Source organism: Schistocerca cancellata, chromosome 3, assembly GCF_023864275.1.
Source record: "Schistocerca cancellata isolate TAMUIC-IGC-003103 chromosome 3, iqSchCanc2.1, whole genome shotgun sequence".
Taxonomy (NCBI): Eukaryota; Metazoa; Arthropoda; class Insecta; order Orthoptera; family Acrididae; genus Schistocerca; species Schistocerca cancellata.
This window is the reverse complement of record NC_064628.1, coordinates 677,137,144-677,156,843: the sequence shown is the minus strand read 5'-3', so window position 1 is coordinate 677,156,843 and position 19,700 is coordinate 677,137,144. Positions and strand designations below refer to the sequence as shown.

Below are 19,700 nucleotides of genomic sequence, written 5' to 3'. Positions count from 1 at the left end.
GGAACTAGTGATGGCAGCTGCTTCAGGACCTTATGCAGAATCAGCGACAATGAGTGCAAATGTGTGCTGGACCAGGACTTGACTCTGCGATCTCCTGCATAATAGGTAGTTGCATTAACCACCCGGACAGTGTTTATTGCAAACGCACGGACTATCTTCGCACAGAGTTTGCACTGGGTCAGCTCTCCCCGTTGATGTCCTCCAGATCCTCCTTTAGATTCCCACTGGAAGGCAAACATAAGTATGTCTCTGCACTGAAGATTGTGGAAATCGGGCAAATTAGTTATTTGAATGTGTGGTGTCTGTTCTTTCGGACGTGTCTGAAAATACAGACACCATGCATTCATATCATAAATTAACCATCACTGTTGTGGTTTTGAACCTGTGTAACTGCATGTAGAATTCTTGACAAATTAAAAAAAAAAAATACAATGAGGAGTGTTCAAATGAAAAGATACGGAATGTGAACAACAGAACTGGTTGAATTTTGCATATGCCACTTTGGGATAATGTACTGAGACACCTAGGCAATGAAAGCATGTGTTGACATTTCCCCCTAAAAAATTCAAATTTGTGCCCTCAGCAGGCAAGGCACTATTCACTGTCTTTTTTAATGTCCATTGTCTGATACTCATTGAATTCGTGCATGACATTTACTCCGTAGCCTAAGCAAGTCCCATCAAGAGCAGACAGCCTGGGCTGCTCACAGAGGGAGGGAGTCTGTTCCACAGTAATGTGCATCCAAATGTCTCCAAGGTCACACAAAGTGTAATAGTGAACTTCAAGTGGGAGCAACTTGAGCATCAGCCTTACAACCTGGACATGTTGCCCTGTGTCCGTCATGTTTTAGGTCTGCTAAAAAAAAACATCTCAAAGGGAAGTGCTTCAGTTTAAATAACAAATTGAAGGACACAGTGGAGGACTGGCTCCCGTCACAGACACAGGAAGTCTGGGAACAGGGAATCCTTAGTCTCATGAAACAGTGGGATATTTGTGCTCAGGCCTCTAGTGATTACTTTTGAATAAAGCTTTCATTTATGCCCACAGTGCTTTTTCTTTTGAGCACCCCTCATAGGAAGCATTACAATCTGACTGACCATTGTAGCTGAGTGATTCCCTTGGAAAGGACACTGGCAAATGTGATCCATTTGGTTCCCACTCTGAGCTTGTGCTTAGTCTAAATATCTCATCAACAATCTTTGTCAAGTCATATGTGAAATCAGTCTAAAGATTGTTTGATTGAGGGCCTACTGAATGACTTGCTGGTACAAGCAACAACTTGCACACATGAATCGACAGTTCTGTTTGCTGTGTGTATGAATCGTTATTAAAAATTATCCTGGTTATATTATTGCATTCCTTTCCACAATGAGAAACACAGAAAAATTGTCCCCTGTATTTGTTGAACAAAATATGATTTTTAAAAAAGGAAAAAATGTAAGAGCCACATACATCTGCTTTTTCGTAATATGTGCAGTACTTCATTGACCTCTGATCAAACAGTATTGCTATTTATAAACTTATGTTTGTATGAAGGTCACTTTAAACATGTTTTGAAAAAGTAGTGCCAATTCCCACTTGTTTGATAACTCAAACTTCATATGTTTCCAAACTACTTTCCTTTCAGTTGTTATGTGTTGCTGGAGACTCAAAGTGTGCCAATAGGTGCTTTCAGTCACTACAGTGAAATGACTAACTCTACATTGAAGGTAGATACAGAAATGTGTGTGTATTTTCAATTCCTCAATAAATCTTGAGAACTGCATACTCTGTTGACAGATGTGCTGTCATAAGACAACCATGTTCTTTATATGGCTGCTGTTGACTGTTTCTCCTACAGTGTCTTGAAAGAAAAGTGTAGTTCTTCGTACCTATCTTTGATTACTACGCTAACTTCATTAAATGTGATAAAGTTTGCTTTTTACTGTGAAGAAACATAATTCATTCAGTCATATATCTTGTCCTCCTTATAGTGTTGTTACATAAGATCAGTTGATATGGTTCATAATTTATCTCAGGGTAATTTGATGGAAAAATATTTTGTCATCAGTTACAATGTCAATGCTGAAGAATCTGCCAGTAAAACCCCAAATGTCAAGCCTTCTGTTCAAAGGTGAGATGTATTATAACCAGTAAAAGAAAAATTTGTAACATGAATTCTCTTCTGTAAAATCAAAGAAATAGCTTTGACATGGTTTCTGGTCCAGTCCCAGGATGGTGAATTTGCTAATTACTAGAACACACCAGTGAACAAGCTTGTGTGTGCATATGCTGTTTGGTTCGATTTTTTGAAGATCTTATAACACACAATGGTGCAAGCTGTTCGAGATTTTGAAAAAAGGAGGGGTAAGCTATAGGGAGAGACGGGTCATATACAATATGTACAACAAACAAGAGGGAATAATAAGAGTGGACGATCAGGAACGAAGTGCTCGTATTAAGAAGGGTGTAAGACAAGGCTGTAGCCTTTCGCCCCTACTCTTCAATCTGTACATCGAGGAAGCAATGATGGAAATAAAAGAAAGGTTCAGGAGTGGAATTAAAATACAAGGTGAAAGGATATCAATGATACGATTCGCTGATAACATTGCTATCCTGAGTGAAAGTGAAGAAGAATTAAATGATCTGCTGAACGGAATGAACAGTCTAATGAGTACGCAGTATGGTTTGAGAGTAAATCGGAGAAAGACGAAGGTAATGAGAAGTAGTAGAAATGAGAACAGCGAGAAACTTAACATCAGGATTGATGGTCACGAAGTCAATGAAGTTAAGGAATTCTGCTACCTTGGCAGTAAAATAACCAATGACGGACGGAGCAAGGAGGACATCAAAAGCAGACTCGCTATGGCAAAAAAGGCATTTCTGGCCAAGAGAAGTCTACTAATATCAAATATCGGCCTTAATTTGAGGAAGAAATTTCTGAGGATGTACGTCTGGAGTACATCATTGTATGGTAGTGAAACATGGACTGTGGGAAAACCGGAACAGAAGAGAATCGAAGCATTTGAGATGTGGTGCTATGGACGAATGTTGAAAATTAGGTGGACTGATAAGGTAAGGACTGAGGAGGTTCTACGCAGAATCGGAGAGGAAAGGAATATGTGGAAAACACTGATAAGGAGAAGGGACAGGATGATAGGACATCTGGTAAGACATGAGGGAATGACTTCCATGGTACTAGAGGGAGTTGTAGAGGGCAAAAACTGTAGAGGAAGACAGAGATTGGAATACGTCAAGCAAATAATTGAGGACGTAGGTTGCAAGTGCTACTCTGAGATGAAGAGGTTAGCACAGGAAAGGAATTCGTGGCGGGCCGCATCAAACCAGTCAGTAGATTGATGACAAAAAAAAAAAAAACAACCATTTCCAATATAAATTAGGATTGACCATGTAAAGGAGGCATCGAACAGTAGACAAGCAAATTTAAAAGTTGACTACTGGATCAAATTCTTGTCATGTCTTCCCTAGATCAAACAGTCAGCTGCACACATTTCCGCAGTCCACCTGGCCGCCATCATCAGGTAAGAAAAGATAAGCTTCTCTCACCAATAACTGATTCAGACCATGAATGACGGAACCTTTATATACAGCAAAAATACAAAATTGTACACACTAAGGTAATGCGCAAGTGCTCAATCGTTGCTGCTGCCCCCTGGTACAAGAAGAGTTGCAGCACCTCCAGTGGTGAATACTGGTGAAAAACAATGTATCGTTAAAAATTATTACTCAAGCAGTTGTTTCTTTATATCTGATAAAACAAAATTCCAAGTTTTACCTAGTGGGTATCCATTATCATGGTTAATGATATTACCTGTTAGTCTGATTCCAACAGATTCTCTTAAAACACAATCCTGTATGTTGAAATGGTGGATTACAACTGGTAGCATGTGGATACCTATCAGTATGTGTCAGTTTCATATAAACTCTGTGTTTGCAACTACTCGTGTCTCATTGTCTAGCACCCTATGTCCCTCTGTAGGACAGTGTTCAGCCACCACAGATTTGTCAGGTTGTAATAATCACGTATGGTGGTGATGATCGACACACCTGTCATTGATAGAACGAGTAGTTTGACCAGTGTATATTTTCTGCACTCACATGGTATTCTGTAAATGCCAGGCTTCCTCAAACCTAAATCATTCTTGACAGAGCCAAGAAGTTCTCTACTCGTAGCTGGCAGACAGAATACACATCTGATTTCCTGCTGTTTCAAACCCGTGCCTATCATGACAGGCACGTTCCCAGCATATGGAAGGAAAGCCACAGAGCTAAAAGTGTCTTCAGCTGGTTTAGGTAATGGCCCAAACTCAGATGTTGAATCTGTCTGTCTGTATAGCCATTGTGATTAAGCACGTCCGTAAGATGCAGCTCCTGTGGTAAGTTTTCAGCATCCGAGATAGCATATGCTCTCTTGACCAAGGCCCGTAGGATCCCTGTATGTCGATATGGTGGATTGCAACTGGTAGCATGTAGATACCTATCAGTATGTGTCGGTTTCGTATAAACTCTTGTGTCCAAGACTTCCATCATCTTTTTTATATATCAGTTCATCCAAAAAAGGGTAACTTCCCCTCCTTTTCGGTCCCATTGTGAATTTGATGCTAGGATGAAGACAATTAAAATGGGCCAATAGCGGGTGCAAAGAATCTATTTCATGTGGCCAAACAGGAAACATATTGTCAACAAACCTTAAAAAAACAAGTAGGCTTCAAAAAAGTTGTTTTCAGACCCATGTTCTCAGAGTCCTCCATAAAAAGATTAGCAAGTATAAATGATAAACTCCCCATAGCCATATCATCAGTCTATTCAAAATACTTCTCATTGAATAAAAACTAGGTGACTGTCAGTACATGATGGCCGAGTTTTGTCATTTCCACATGTAGTTTATCATTAATTAAAATCAATGACTCTTCAAGAGGTACCCAAGGTAAAAGAGGAAAGAGAGACTACATCAGAACTGACAAATAAATCAGAGGGGCCAAGACTAAGCAGCCTTAAACACCGAATGAAATCCATGGAATTGGAAATAGGTGTTCACATTTTACCCACATGAGGGCTGAGGACCGATACTAAATGTTTGGCCAAGTTGTAAGTCGCTGTACCCAAATTGCTAACAGGCAGGTGTAATAGGACCCCACCTTTATGGACCTTTGTCAGTTTATATTATGTGGGTGGAACAGCTGTACCAGGACAAAGATTTTTTTTTAATAATGTATTCAGTTCATGAGCTCTTCTTCAGAAGTAAAGTCATCATCCCTCTTATGTGATCCTTGTGTGATCCTTATGTAATTTATGGTATGATGGATCCTTCAGTAAATCGTACATCTTATTCACATAATTGGCCTGGAGATTAGAATGATAGTATTACCTTTGTCTGCTGGTAAAATTAATAATTAAGAGTCCTCTCTAATAGACTGAATAGATGCCCCTTCAGCCGAGGAAATGTTACTCTGTGGAGGCTGAGCCTGACACCAAAGGTGAGAAATGTTTTGTATTATCTCTTTCGTCCATTCTTCCAGAAGATATGACACTGATTGCTCAATGGAAGAAATGAATTTCATGGTGAAAATACTTCTAGGTGTGGGTGCAAAATTTAAACCTTTTCCCAATACTGGAACTGTGATGATATAAAGTTCTTTACTTGTCAGATTTATCACAGTCCATCGACAAGTATCATTTCCCGGTATCAATTTTAGTAATACTGAAACCGTGACGTCATCCAGTTCTTTACTTGTCATATTTATCACAGTCTATTGACAAGTATTGTTTCCCAATATCAAGTTTAGTCATTTGGGTGCACCAACTTACAACTTTGCAAAATATTTAGCATCGGTCCTCAGCCCCCTCATGTGGGCAAATGTGAGCACCATATTTTCAATTCCATGGATTTTATTCAGTATTTAAAGTCTCGTCATCTTGATTCCTCTGATTTACTTGTTAGTTTTGATGTGGTGTCTCTTTCTTCTCGGGTCCCTCTTGAAGAGTCATTGATTTTAATTAATAAGAAACTAGATGTGGAACTGATGCTCTGTTGTTGTATACTGATGTCCACCTATTTTTTATTCAATGATAAATATTCTGAACAGATTGATGGTGTGGGTATGGGGAGTTCTTTATCCCCCATAGTCACTAATATTTTTATGGAGGACTTTGAGGACGTGGCCCTGAAAACTTCTTTTCTGAAGGCTGCTTGTTTTTTGAGGTATGTTGACGATATGTTTCTGGACTGGCCACATGGAATAGATTGTACTAATTTATAAAAAAAAAAAAAATGATGGAACTTTTGGACGCAGAGTTTATTGGAAACCAACACATACTGATAGGTATCTACATGCTACCAGCTGTCATCCACCATTTCAACGTAGTCCTACAGGCCTTGGTCAAAAGAGCATGTGCTATCTCAGATGCTGAGAATTTACCACAAGAGCTGCAACATCTTAAGGGCATGTTTTATCATAATGCCTACATGGTCAGACAGATTTGAGCTGAAGACACTTTTAGTTCTGTGGCTTTCCTTCAACATTCTGGGCGCATGTCTGCCAAGATAGGCAGGGTTTGAAGCAACATGAAACCACATGTGTATTCCATCTGCCAGCTAAGAGTAGATCACTTCTTGGCTCTGTTATGGATGATTCAGGTTTGAGGAAGCTTGGCATTTACAAAATACCATGTGCGAGTGGTAAAATATACAATGACCAAACTATTTGTACCGTCAATGACAGATGTGTTGCATCATCACCATATGCTATTATTACAACCTGACAAATCTGCGGTGGCTGAGCACTGTCTTACAGATGGGCATAGGATGCTATACAATGAGACACAAGTGATAGCAAACACTGCATGGTACTAGGATTGTGTTTCAAAAGAATCTGTTGGAATCACAGATAATATCATTAACCATGACAATGGATACCTGTTAAGTAAAACTTGGAATCCTGTGTTATTAGATACGGAGAAACAACTGCATCTGAATCAGCCAGCTATGAGTAATAATTTTTAATGATATATCGTTTTTTGACAATATTCACCACTGGAGGCACTGCAGCTCTTCATGCGCGAAGGGGCAGCAGCAACAATTGAGCGCTTGTACATTGCCTTACAGGTGGACCATGGAAATATTGTGTGCAGATGACAGTTCGATCCAGCTGAAGACCCAACAAGAATTTGATCTGTTAATATGCGCGCGCGCACACACACACACACACACCGGGGGGGGGGGGCACTACTGTCTCAAGTACTGAGGCCTCAGCCATTGTTTGACACTGTTTCTGAGCACTGACTGATAACAATGTGTAAATTTACAGCAAATGACCTGCATATTTATCACTCACTATTGAAATAGAGAGAGGTTCTTCATGTTTTACCAATAATGGACAAGTGACTAGCACTTTCATAATGAAAAAAGGAAACGTTTGGATATTGAATTATGTGTGTTTCGCAAAGCTAATTCCAGAAATAGAATTAAACTTTGCTAGTTCAGTATTAGATTGTATTTTTCTATGACAGGAAACCACCAACTCCAATAATCATAATTTGAAATTATTCCTATTCCTTAGTTAGTATTTTGGGAAGCATTATTTAGCAGTGCCTTGTCATAAATGTGAGCTGTCAACTGTATGTGAATATGTATTGATTCTTCAATTGTCTCCCTCATTGCTATCATTGATCTGATCTGTTCTGTTCTCCCCATAGATGAAATTCTGTGCAATGTTTTCCAGATGTTAGATTCTCACTAATTTACTATTCTTTTCTTGTCATAGAATATTTTCCAAGAGGCAAGCCTTCAGATTTAGGAGAATTGTTGGAAGTTGCTACACGGTATGTTGTCAAGGCGTGGGTGAAGGGAATTCACCCGCCCATATCAGGTTTGTATTTGCACAAGGCTCAACAAAAATATTACAGATAACATGCAGCTATTGTGTACAAATTTTGTATTGCCGGTCAGTTTCCACAAAAGTATAAAGTTGCACTTTGATGTTGACAATTTCAGTGCTAGATTGCTGCACAGATGTGAAAGTGGTTACTTCTAACAGTTAATGTGTAACATGACATGTTATACATCCTTGAAGTCTCTCCTTCATATAAACAAAATATCCACAAAGCTGCCTGGTTGTCATTACACACATCTTAAGACTGCATAAGAAGAAAGCCTGTCTCTTGGTTGAGTGATGGACAGACTGGTGATACTGTGGAGGTTTAAAAACAATATTTCCTAAGGAGAACCTTACGACCTGTATCCTGTATCCCATCAGCCATTCTGCATTTCCTCAAAAGTGTTGGAATCCAGAATGTGGTTTTTAGCCAATGATGGGACTGTTCACATGACAGATGAATGAACAACAAAGTGTTCACAAAGACTACAAAGAGATGTCCCAAGTGATGACACTCAATTTGTATAGTATTACATCATTCAGGAGCAGAAAATCCATGAGATCAAAGTCACAAGGTGAAAGTCCTACTTTTCAAGTTATGTTGTTCAGAAACTGCCAAGCATTGTTCAGAAACTACCAAGCTTTTTAAAGTCATTTGCTTCTGTAGCCAGAACATCATTTCGAAAAAGGATTTTTCAGCTCAGACTTTATCAGCTGCAGCTGCCACAAACACCTGAATATGCAAACACACTTGCAGTGGTGGGGAGTTGCCATAAAGGCAATTTTCACCACTACCCAACAAGTAAACCTCAAAGACAAACTTACTCTCAACACTGTAAATTCATCCCTAACTAAATGAAGCCCAAAGTAGCCATGGAGGGCAACAAATGAAGTGTTAAGTGAATTTTATAGTACAATTCTATCAAGCTGACAAAGTCCTAAGAAGTTGTAACCTTATGTTAAATCAGTAAAGCCATCAGGCCAGACACTCTGTGACTGTAATTGTATTGAAAAGGAGGATAACTGAGAAAAGGCCAAAATATTAAATTATCTTTTGCAAAATTGTTTCACTGGTGAAGATTGAACTGAGATTCCTCCTTTAAATCATTACACAAATGTCAAAATGAGAGATACTGAAATAAGTGACCGCATGATAGAAAATCACTTAACAAAGGTAAGGTGATCTAACATTCTAACAACTTAAAGTGTGAGTGTGAATCTGGGTTGTATCAGTTTATTTCCCCCAAACCACCTTCCACATCTTTATGAGGTGACTTACTTGGAACTTGCAGCCACTCTTCTTTCCTGGCTAGCTGGCTGCTGGAAACTCTTTCGACTTCTCCTCCGTCGAAGAATGCTAGGTACAGGAATTCTTAGACTCATTCTACTTATTAAATAAGTAGACATACAAACTTTACTTTTCGTCCGTTAATGATGTATTTGCCCTTCACACACAATAAAACTCTCACTTTCCACATAAATATGTAACTTCCTGTAAGTCTCTCGTACAGCCGAATTGAGTTACAGTTAAAAGAAAGTTGGCTTAGATACCATAACTTTTCTTAACATGAATCAGAAAATGAGTCTTGCCTATAGCAAGCTTACGTCAAGAGTTTCCAAGAGTTCTTTTTTAACTGTCTTTGTTTTAATGAAAATAGTCAATGACCCAATAAGCACAGAACTGCATATAAACTCCATGGTTCTTCCTTACACACACACACACACACACACACACACTAAAACATCTGTGGATTGCCCGACAGGCGTTTGTCGGTGCCGTTCGTCCGCCACGTCTACTTTCTTTCCGCAACTGATTTTAAACCTGCACACACAAATATGTGACACGCAGTAGGTAGGGTTCTACCATCCCACACTCGTATCCAGAATATTGTGTGTTCGAGATGGTAGAACGCTGAGTGGTTCTAGAATTTACACAGAAATTCTCTAATTACTACAGTGACTGGAGCTGATGGGATACCCGTACAGTTCTACATAGTGAATGCAAAAGAGAACTTGCATCTCTTCTAACAGCTGTTTACTGTAGGTTATTGCAGGAACAAAGGTTGCAATTGGTGGGAAAAATGTGCAGGTTGGTACAATTTTCAAAACTATAGGCCTTTATCGCTTACATCTATTGTAGATTTTTGAAAATGTTTTATGCTGATACATTATGACCTTTCTGGACATCAAAAGTTTGTACAGTAGGAATCACCATGGATTCCACAAACAATGATTGCGTGAAACCAGTTCGCTCTGTCCATCCACAAGACCCAGAAGGTGACCAATATTGGTGGTCAGGTTGATGCCATGTTCCTCGCCTTCTGGAAGGCATTTGAAACAGTTACACACTGTTGCCTAAAGAATGAAGTAAGAGTGCATGAAACTTCAGACCAGCTTTGTGACTGGATTGCAGATTTCCTAGCAATGGGACCACAGTATGTCAAGTCCAATGGAGAGAAATCTTTCAACATAAAAACAAGTTTGGGCGTACCCCAATTGAGTGTTTTAAGGTCAATGCTGTTCACAATATAAATAAATGCCAGACTGACAGATAGAATAAAATTTTATTCAAACTAATGCAGTTTGAAAACCGAGAAGATTTTATTCAGGCATACTGCTGCAAAAGATCCCAAGGACTTGTTGGATAATGCTAGAAGCTCCAGAAGACTGTACATAGGTGTTGCTGTTGTATATAGAGTAGTCATAACACTAGAAAATTGTAACAAAATGCAGAAGGACCTGCAGCAGATTGGCACTTGGTACAGGGATTGGCAGTTGACCCTCAGTGTACACAAATGTAATATCTTTTACAGAACTAGGTGGAAATATCCGTTATTGTATGATAATAGAATTACTGAACAGTTACTGGAAGAGATAAAATTGATTAAATATTTTGGAGTATGTATGTGGAGCAATTTAAAGTGAAATGGCCACATAAAAATAGTCATAGGAAAGGCATATGCCAGACAGACATTCTTTAGAAGTGTCTTTAGAAAGTGTAGGCTATGGAAGAGTCCTCAGAAAGTGTAGGTTGTTCATGAAGGAGCAGCATACAAAACCCTCATTTGACTGATATTTGAGTATCTCTTAGAAGTGTGGGATCCATTACAGATAAAACTGATAAATGAAATAGAAAAGATCGAAAAATGTGCAGTGCATTTCTTCGCAGGTTTGCGTAGTAAGTCCAGTGACATTCCTTCCCTCTATCAACAGCAGCTTACAAACAGTTGCTGTTGCAGTGTGTATGCAGCATAGAGTTACTGTGTGTCACATTTCTCTGCCACCTCATTATCTAGTTGGCCAGGAGACTCCTGCTAGCTTTATGCATAACTCTCCTGTCCTCTTTTTGCCAAGCCATTAATTTTTCTATGGGGCATTCCTACCACCTATATCAGTCTTTTGTTGCGGGGAGCCACTTGTTAGCAGTGTGTGCACTTCAGCACTATCACATAGTTGTTCTCTGCCATCAGTCTGTCCTTACACTCTTCAGCACTTATGGACTGCTCAGCAGGAATTGGATGATGATTTACACTACAGTGACAACTTTCCAATCTGGATGTGTCCACCAAACATAGTGCTCCACAAGAGAAAGCTGCACAAAATGGGTACTCAGCAGGACAAACTGGGCATTTTACAGCCAGCTGCGGGTGTTATCAGTATATTTTATTTTAATAGACTGCATTTTATGTCTTGAGGTGAGGGCAACAGTAAATTTAAGTGGGAATCTGCATTATACAGGGTGAGTCAGGAGGAAATGTACATGGTTTGGGAGGTGATACTGGTGATGATTCTGAACAAAAAAACTCCTAAGAAACATATGCCCTTTTCTTAACCATTTCCAGGTAAACCAATGAAAACAACTAGGAACGGGAAACGTGTAGTGTCGTCCTTATTAACGGTGTCTATACACCGTTCACTTCCACATGGTGCAGTTGTTTCCCTCCAGTCTCAGTCCAACAGTGCACGGCACTACAGTGTTGTTACATGAACAACAAATACAGTTTTGTGTAGTGAAAATGCCACGGATCTTCACACGTGCAGAGTATGCTGACACGGTATTTGTCTATGGTTTGTCCAATGGAAATGCCAGAGCTACTGTGCAAGAATACCAATAACATTTCCAAATTTCAGAGTGCCAGATAGCAGGGTGTGTCATGTATTGTGTGAGTGTGGCACCCTTCCCAGCGTAAATGTTGTCTCCGAGTGCCCCATACAACTACTCTTAATGAAGTTGACTCCATTCTTCAAGTAGTGGAACTCAGTCCTACTTCTAGCTCTAGAAGAATTGCTGTGCACCTTGGTATTCCACAAACATGAGTGATATGCACAGTACATGAGCACGGTCTTTATCCCTTTCATCGGCAGTGTGTACAACATCTGCATGAAGGAGATGCTGTCGTCCGGCATCAATTCTGTCAATGGATCATTGCCAATGAGCGATAATTCCATGTATTCTGTTCATTGATGAGTCAACATTTACCTGCAACAGAATCAACAACACACGCAACTCTAATGTATGGGAAAAAGAAAATGTGCACGCTACTGTGGAGACGAATTTTCAACAATGTTTCTCAGTCAACGTGTGGTGCGGTATTATTGATGACCAACTCATCGGTCCAGTTGTTTTAGATAACCGTCTTACTGGGACACGGTATCTTGAGTTTCTTCCAAATGTGTTAGCAGACTGCATGGAGGATATCCCTTTGGCAACATGAGCTCATATGTACTTTAGCATGCTGGAACTCCTACACATTCTTTACAGCCAGTGACATGGTATATCAACACAAGGTATCCTGATCGTTTGATCGACACCATGGAGTCATTGCTTGACCACCAAGGTCACCCGATATTACCCCATTGGATTACTGTTTGTGGGGGTGGCTGAAGAGCAACATCTACTAGTGCAGAGTAGACATGAGAGGAACTTCTCGTGCTCATATTTTACATACTTGTGGCCAGGTGAAGGAATGCAAAACTGAGCTCTGATTGGTGACACAACACCTGTCTACAAGAGCAGCAATATGCATTGTAGTTGACAGTGGACTGTTTGAATATCATCTGTGAGGAAACGTACACAATTAAACAAACCATAACATAACAGTATCTTAATTTACCATCACCTGCACCTTTCTCGTTCCTAGCTGTTTTCATTGGTGTAACCGGAGGTGGTTAAGAAAAGGGCATATGTTTATTAGAAGATTTTTGTTCAGATTCGCCAGTAGTATCATCTATCATACCATGTACCTTTCCTCCTGACTCACTCTGTATATTAGCTATTTTAAAAATTTTGTGAATTGTTCAGACTACGGCCAAAACACTTGGATTGGAGGTTTTAATGTACTGCAAAGTGGTGCTCTCTCGCCCTCTCCCTCCTCCCTCCCCCCTCCCCCCCTCCTCGTCCCTGTGTGTGTGTGTGTGTGTGTGTGTGTGTGTGTGTGTGTGTGTGTGTGTTTCTTTTGAAAGAGGGGGGGGGAGATAATAGTGATATTATTTTTTTTATTTTCATTCATGTCAAAACTTTTATGGTTTCTTTTAACCACATTAATCTCATGAGACATTTTAGTGCAGGAACTGAAGTCCATAATGTCATATGCTGAGGTTATATTATTCATTACTTTGATCATAACTATGAATTTGTAGTGCATGATGTCATATGCTCAGATATACCATTAGCTTCATCATAACTATGCATTTGTTTTATTAGTCGTATTGTTTCATTCTGACCACAGTTTCAACTAAGTGACAGTTTTAAGGAGACAGTAATATTTCTGGGTCGTATATTAGATGAAAACTTTGATCACTTACCCTGCTTGGAGGATAAGAAATTAAGTTGCTTCAAACCCATGAATATTTCAAAGTGTCTGAAACAGGAAAACTGGAGGACAGACAGAACATGTCTGTTCCATATTGTAAGAGCTTTGTTCATTTTCTTAGATGGTAGTTGCATTGTCTGTGGATCTGCACGATCATCTTACCTTAAAATACTTGACTTGTTCCACCAAGAGAACATACTTTAGCTACTAGAACCTATATATCAGCCCTTCAACCAGCTCAGTTGCCAAAGCAGCAATTGTTCTTAGTGCAGAGACAGCATCAAGTTTTGAGCACACCCTGATATCACTTACCTTCACTACCATCACCAGTAACCATGTGACCATTCAGAGAGTGACTAAAGCAGCAACTGACAAAACTGAGGCTGGCAGACATGAATGTTCTGTTACAAGAGTGGAAGAAATTTCCAACCTGTTACATAGACTACATTTTTAAGAGAAATTGCTTTGATAGTTTAAGAAGATACCTTAATTATAAGGTAGTCATCACTGATGGATCCAAATAGAGGAATAATGTTGGTTGCACCTTTGTTGTTTCCCTGTGTGTAGTCCCAGCATCAGAATATGCCTGGTGAATTGCTATAGTGTTTGATGCTAAACTTGATCACAGGTGTGCATCAGATGCAATCAGAGGTAAAAATTCTTTGTGTACTCCGAACATTGTGCAGACCAGTTAGCAACTGGACCGAACTGACAAGTCAATCCAACACGCTCAGAACATCAACAGTGTAGGAAAAGACAGATTGCTACTTACCGTAAAGAAGACACATTAAGTTGCAGACAGGCACAGTTAAAAGAGACATACACACACCATTCATACACACAAACAAGCACAGCTGCATGGGGTAGCCGTGCAGTCTGAGGTGCCTTGCCATGGTTTGCGCAGCTTCCCCCCATCAGAGGTTCAAGCACTCCCTTGGGCATGGGTGTGTTTGTTGTCCTTAGCGTAAGTTAGTTTCAGTTAGATTAAGTAGTGTCTAAGCCTATGGACAGACGACCTCAACAGTTTGATCCCGTAGGAACTTAACACAAATTTCTGCTGTCACATGGGATGCAAGCAGCAATCTGGAGGAGGCAGTAAAGGGGAAGGAATAGTAGTGTATGGGTGAGGAGAGAGATGAATGTCTGGTGAAGTGTACAGGGACTAGAATGCTAACAGGTGCAGCATCAGGAGGTTGTGGGGCAGGGTCATGGGGAAAAAAGAAGCAAGAGAGAGGAGAAACAGGGAAAGCCAGGCGATTGCGTTGGCAGAGGGTGTGAGATGAGATGGAGAGGAGATGATAGGACAGAGGGAGGCAGCGGACGGGAGAGAAGGTGTTGAGGTTATGAAGGAATGAAGATATGGTGTCTTAGCCCTGAGTCCAAATCATGAAGATATCATCAGTAAACCTGAGCCAGACTAGGGCTTTGAGGCTTTGGTGATTTGGGAGACTAGGAAGGTCTCCTCTAGGTGACCTGTAAAGAGGTTGGAATAGGAAGGTGCCATGCGGTTTCTCTTCAAAGGAGCAGTAGTTTTTAGGTTAGGATAAAGTTAGTAAGATGTATGAGGAATGAGGTAACTATCTTGGGAAAGATAGTGTTCAATAGCAATAAAACAGTGGGTATGAGGGATGTTGGTGTATAGGAATATGGTGTCAAAAGTGACAAGTAGTGATCCAGGAGGTAAAGAGGTGGGGTTAGTGAAAAGCCAGTGAAGGACCTGGTTGGTGTCTTTGATATGGGAGACTAGATTATGGGTAATTGGTTGGGGGTGTTGGTCAGTGAGGGCCAAAATTCTTTCAGTGGGGTAACAATAACCAGCCAAAATGGGGTGCCCAGGATTGTTGGATTTGTGGATTTTGGGGAGCATGTAGAAAATGGGTGTGCAGGGTGTCATGGGGTAAGGAGGGAAATGGATTCAGGAGAGCCTAAGGCTTTAAGCAGGGATTGGAGGTTTTGTTGGACTTCTGGGATGGCGTCTCTCTGGTAGAGTTTATGGATGGAGGAGTCAGATAATTTTTGGAGGCCTTCTGCCAGGTAATCACTGCAATTCATAACAACAGTGGTGGAACCTTTGTCTGCAGGTAGAATAATTAGGTCATGATTTGTTTTAAGGTTTTGGCTGTTCTTTCATCTGCTGAAAGGTTTATGTTCTGAGGAAGGGACCTGGGGAAGGACTGTGAAGCTAAGTTGGAGGTAAGGAATTCCAGGAAGGGTGGGTGGTTATGTGGAACAGGAGTAGGATCATGGTTGGATGGTGATATGCACTGGAAGAGGCAGGGTTCAGTGTTGGAATTAGGGTGGCTTTGGTTGGAGGAATGGTAGCAAAGAAGGCATCAGTTGAAGGAGAGTAGTTCTTTTACAAGTCCAGCATGGTTAAATTTGGGTGTAGGGCTAAAGATGAGGCCTTTGTAGAGGACTGAAACTTGTGTGGAGCAGAGAGTTTTGGTGGGAAGGTTAACAACAGTGTTAGGGGAATGTTTTGGCTCTGGATTTGGTGCAGAGTCAGTAGGGAGTTTGGGGGGAGTGGCAAGTTCGAAAGGTCAGCTAGGCATGGCTTAGCTGCTATGAGGGGTGGAAGAGTAGGAATACTGTATGATGGGGGTTGCATAGTCATGCACCAAGTAGGATGTCAGCAGGTTGGATAAAATGCAGTGGTGGTGTCTGGAATGCTCCTCAGGTGTTGGAGAGCAAAGAACAAGGGATTCAGTTTCAGATATGTGGTGTATGGAGTAGGGATTCCAGAGTAGTAATATCTTGCTGAGGGAGCGGAGGTGGTTCTGGGATGCCTGTGCCATGGATATGTTTTTGCAATACCAGGTTTGTGATGGCTAGGGATTGGCGGAATCAGAAAAGGTGTAGGTCATTGTGAAAAGAGAGGTGGGATCCAAAGAAAGGAATCTTTACAGTTGTTAGGTTGTTTGGGGGGATTCCATGGTTTTGACAGCATTTGAGAATCAGGATGTGGGACTGGGTTTCAGCAAGGGAACTGGTGCAAAAAGATGGACCAAGAGTCCATTGTGGCAGGAATAGTGTAAAGGAAATGGGAATTACATAGAAATTGGCAAAATAGGTGTTGATGGTTGTGAGAGGAGCTGGATGAGCAAAAAGATGCATAAAGGTGCGTAAAAAAATACATAAAGACACGCAAAAACATGCACATACATGTAAAAATGTGCAAAAATATGTAAAAGCATTTTAAAATACGCACAACTATGTTAAAAACTTATAGAAATGTGGGAGAAAAGGAAGGATGAGTTATGTGGGAAGGGGGGGTATATATATATATATATATATATATATATATATATATATATATATATATATATATATAGAGAGAGAGAGAGAGAGAGAGAGAGAGAGAGAGAGAGAGAGAGAGAGAGAGTTGCAGTAAGTGAAGAGAGATGAGATGGAGGGGGATGGGTTAGGTCAAGGATCAACAGTCCATGTGGCACGGGCAGGTGTGGTAATACAAAATGCTACAGTATGTCAGGATGGAATCAGTAGGAATAAATATAACTACAACTATCGGAGGAAACAATCTGGGGCATCAGATGCTGCATTAACAATCAGCATGGTCATGAAGTCTGTGTTTTGTGCGAACAATCGTTGATATAGTGTGGCTCAGAAGTGATGTAGTTTGGAAGGCAGTCAATAAACACAGGAAAGAAGTGAAAGAATGGACACTGAGCAAAGTAATGCTGTAGAGAAGAATAACAAAAAAAAATCACAGTGTTGTAGGATGGAAGAAAGGTTGGCAAAATCAAACAATGGAAACTCCTGCTAGAATAACAACAATGTAGGAAAAGACAGATTGCTTCTCACCATAAAGAAGACATGTTAAGTTGCAGACAGGCAGCTACAGCCTTCATCAGTAAAAGAGAGACAAATGCCATTCGACCACTGACTCCAGCATCTCGTGTCAGAATGCAACTATCACGTGGGATGCAAACAGCAATCTGGAGGTGGCGGGGAAGGAGACGGGATAGTAGTGTACGGGTGGGGAGAGAGACGAACACTGTCTGGTGGAGTGTGCAGGGACTTAAATGCCAAAAGGCACACCATCTGGGAGTTGTGGGGGAGGGAGATAGGGAAAAAAGAAGCAAAGAAGGAGAGGAGAAGGGGAAGATGGGTGGATGCGTTGGCAGAGGGTGGCAAACAAACAGTGCGTGAGATGAGAATGGGGAGGAGATGATAGGTCAGAGGTGGTTGAATCTGTTGGGTGGAGGGTGAGGGGACGGACAGTATGTTACCGTGGGTTGAGGCCAGGTTAGTTACAGGAGCAGAGAATTTGTTGTAAGGATAACTTCCATCTGCGCAGCTCAGTTAAGCTGGTGGTGGAGGAAAGGCTCCAGATGCTTTAGTTAGTGAAGCAGCCATTGAAATCAGACATGTCATGTTCAGCTGCATTTTCTACCACAGGGTGGTGTACTTTGCTCTTCATCCAGGTTGGCAGCTGGTTGGTAACCATACCAATATAAAAAAGTTGTCCTATGATTGCAGCAGAGTTGGTAAATGACATGGCTACTTTCACAGGTGGCCCGGCCCCTGATGGGCTGGGATATACCCCATGAATGGACTGGAATAAGAAGTGCTGGGTGGTTGGATTAGGCCAGTTTTGCTCCTGGGCCCTCCATGGTGATATGATCCTTGTGGGAAGAGTTTGGGATCGGGAGTAGGAGTGGCATAGGAATGGACTAGGATGTTGTGGAGGTTGGGTGGGCGATCAAACACCACTTTGAGGTGTTGGCAGTATCTTGGGTAGGATGTCCCTCATTTCAGGGTACAATGATACGTAGTAAAAGCCCTAGCAAAGGATGTGGTTCAGTTGTTCCAGTCCAGGGTGGCACTGGATGACAAGGAGAATGTATCTTTGTGGCTGGTTCTTTGGGGTGGTTAGAGGATTGGGGGCGTGAGGGGAAATGACACAGGAGATCTGTTTGTAGATGAGGTTCAGAGGGAAGTGCCTATCTGTGAAGGTCTTAGTGAGACCTCAGCATACTGGGTAAAGGAGTTTTTGTCACTGCAGATACACTGTCCCCAGGTGGCCAGGCTGTATGGGAGGGATTTTTTGGTGTGAAAGGGATTACAGCTGCCAAATGCAGGTACTGTTGGTGGTTAGTGGGTTTAATGTGGACAGAGGTGCAGATGGAGCCATCATAGTGGAGGAGGAGGAGGAGGTGGTCAACATCTAGGAAAGTGGCACACTGGGTTGAGGAGGACCACATGAAGGAGATGAGAGAGAAGGTGTTCACCTCATGAAGGAATGAAGACAGGGTATCCTAGCCCTGGGTCCAGATCATGAACATGTTATCAATGAACCAGAATCAAACTAGAAGTTTGGTGGTTCGGGAGGCAGGGAAAGTCTCCTCTAGATGACCCATAAAAAGGATGGCGTAGGAGGGTGCCATGAGGGTGCCCATGGCTGCACTGCGGGTTTGTTTATATACCTTCCCTTCAAGTGAGAAGTAGTTGTTGGTTTAGGGTAAAGTTAGTAAGGTGTATGAGGAATGAGGTAGTGGGTCTGGAGCGTGAAGGACGTTGGGAAAGATAGTGTTCAGTATCAGTAAGACCTTGGGCATAAGGGATGTTGGTGTATAGGGAGGTGGCATCAACAGTGGTGACTAGGGATCCAGGAGGTAAAGAGGTGGGGATGGGGGAGAGTCGGTAAAGAAAGTGGTCGGTGTCTTTGATGTAGGAGGCTAGATTATGGGCAATGTCTTTTTCCTATTACAACAATGGGAGAAGGTTGTTGTGCTGGGAACCAGGCCACATGGCAATCAGAGGAAATTAACTACTACATGCTGCAGGCAATGAGGAAAGTGGTGTAAATTGTGTAATTCACTGTGCCATACCCTTAAATGCTGTGGTTATAATATTTGCGAGGATGTGTCGTGCATCGATGAGAGTCTGAGTACTACTACAATAAGCTGTACTCCACATCATAATCACACAATTAAATTTTGAGTAGGCATTGCCCCATGATTCATTAATAATAATTCATGTATTATTTCTC

The 19,700-nt window shown here is 41.2% G+C and overlaps 1 protein-coding gene across 1 annotated transcript in view; it reads left to right on the top strand.

The window, feature by feature from the left end:
- The window catches only part of LOC126175654 (uncharacterized), a 145,610-nt gene that overhangs the window by 105,629 nt on the left and 20,281 nt on the right, over positions 1-19,700 (top strand). Inside the window, exon 5 of the mRNA XM_049922555.1 lies at positions 7,764-7,868. Within this exon, the coding sequence (XP_049778512.1) occupies positions 7,764-7,868 (105 nt within the window). The remainder of the gene's footprint in view (positions 1-7,763; positions 7,869-19,700) is intronic.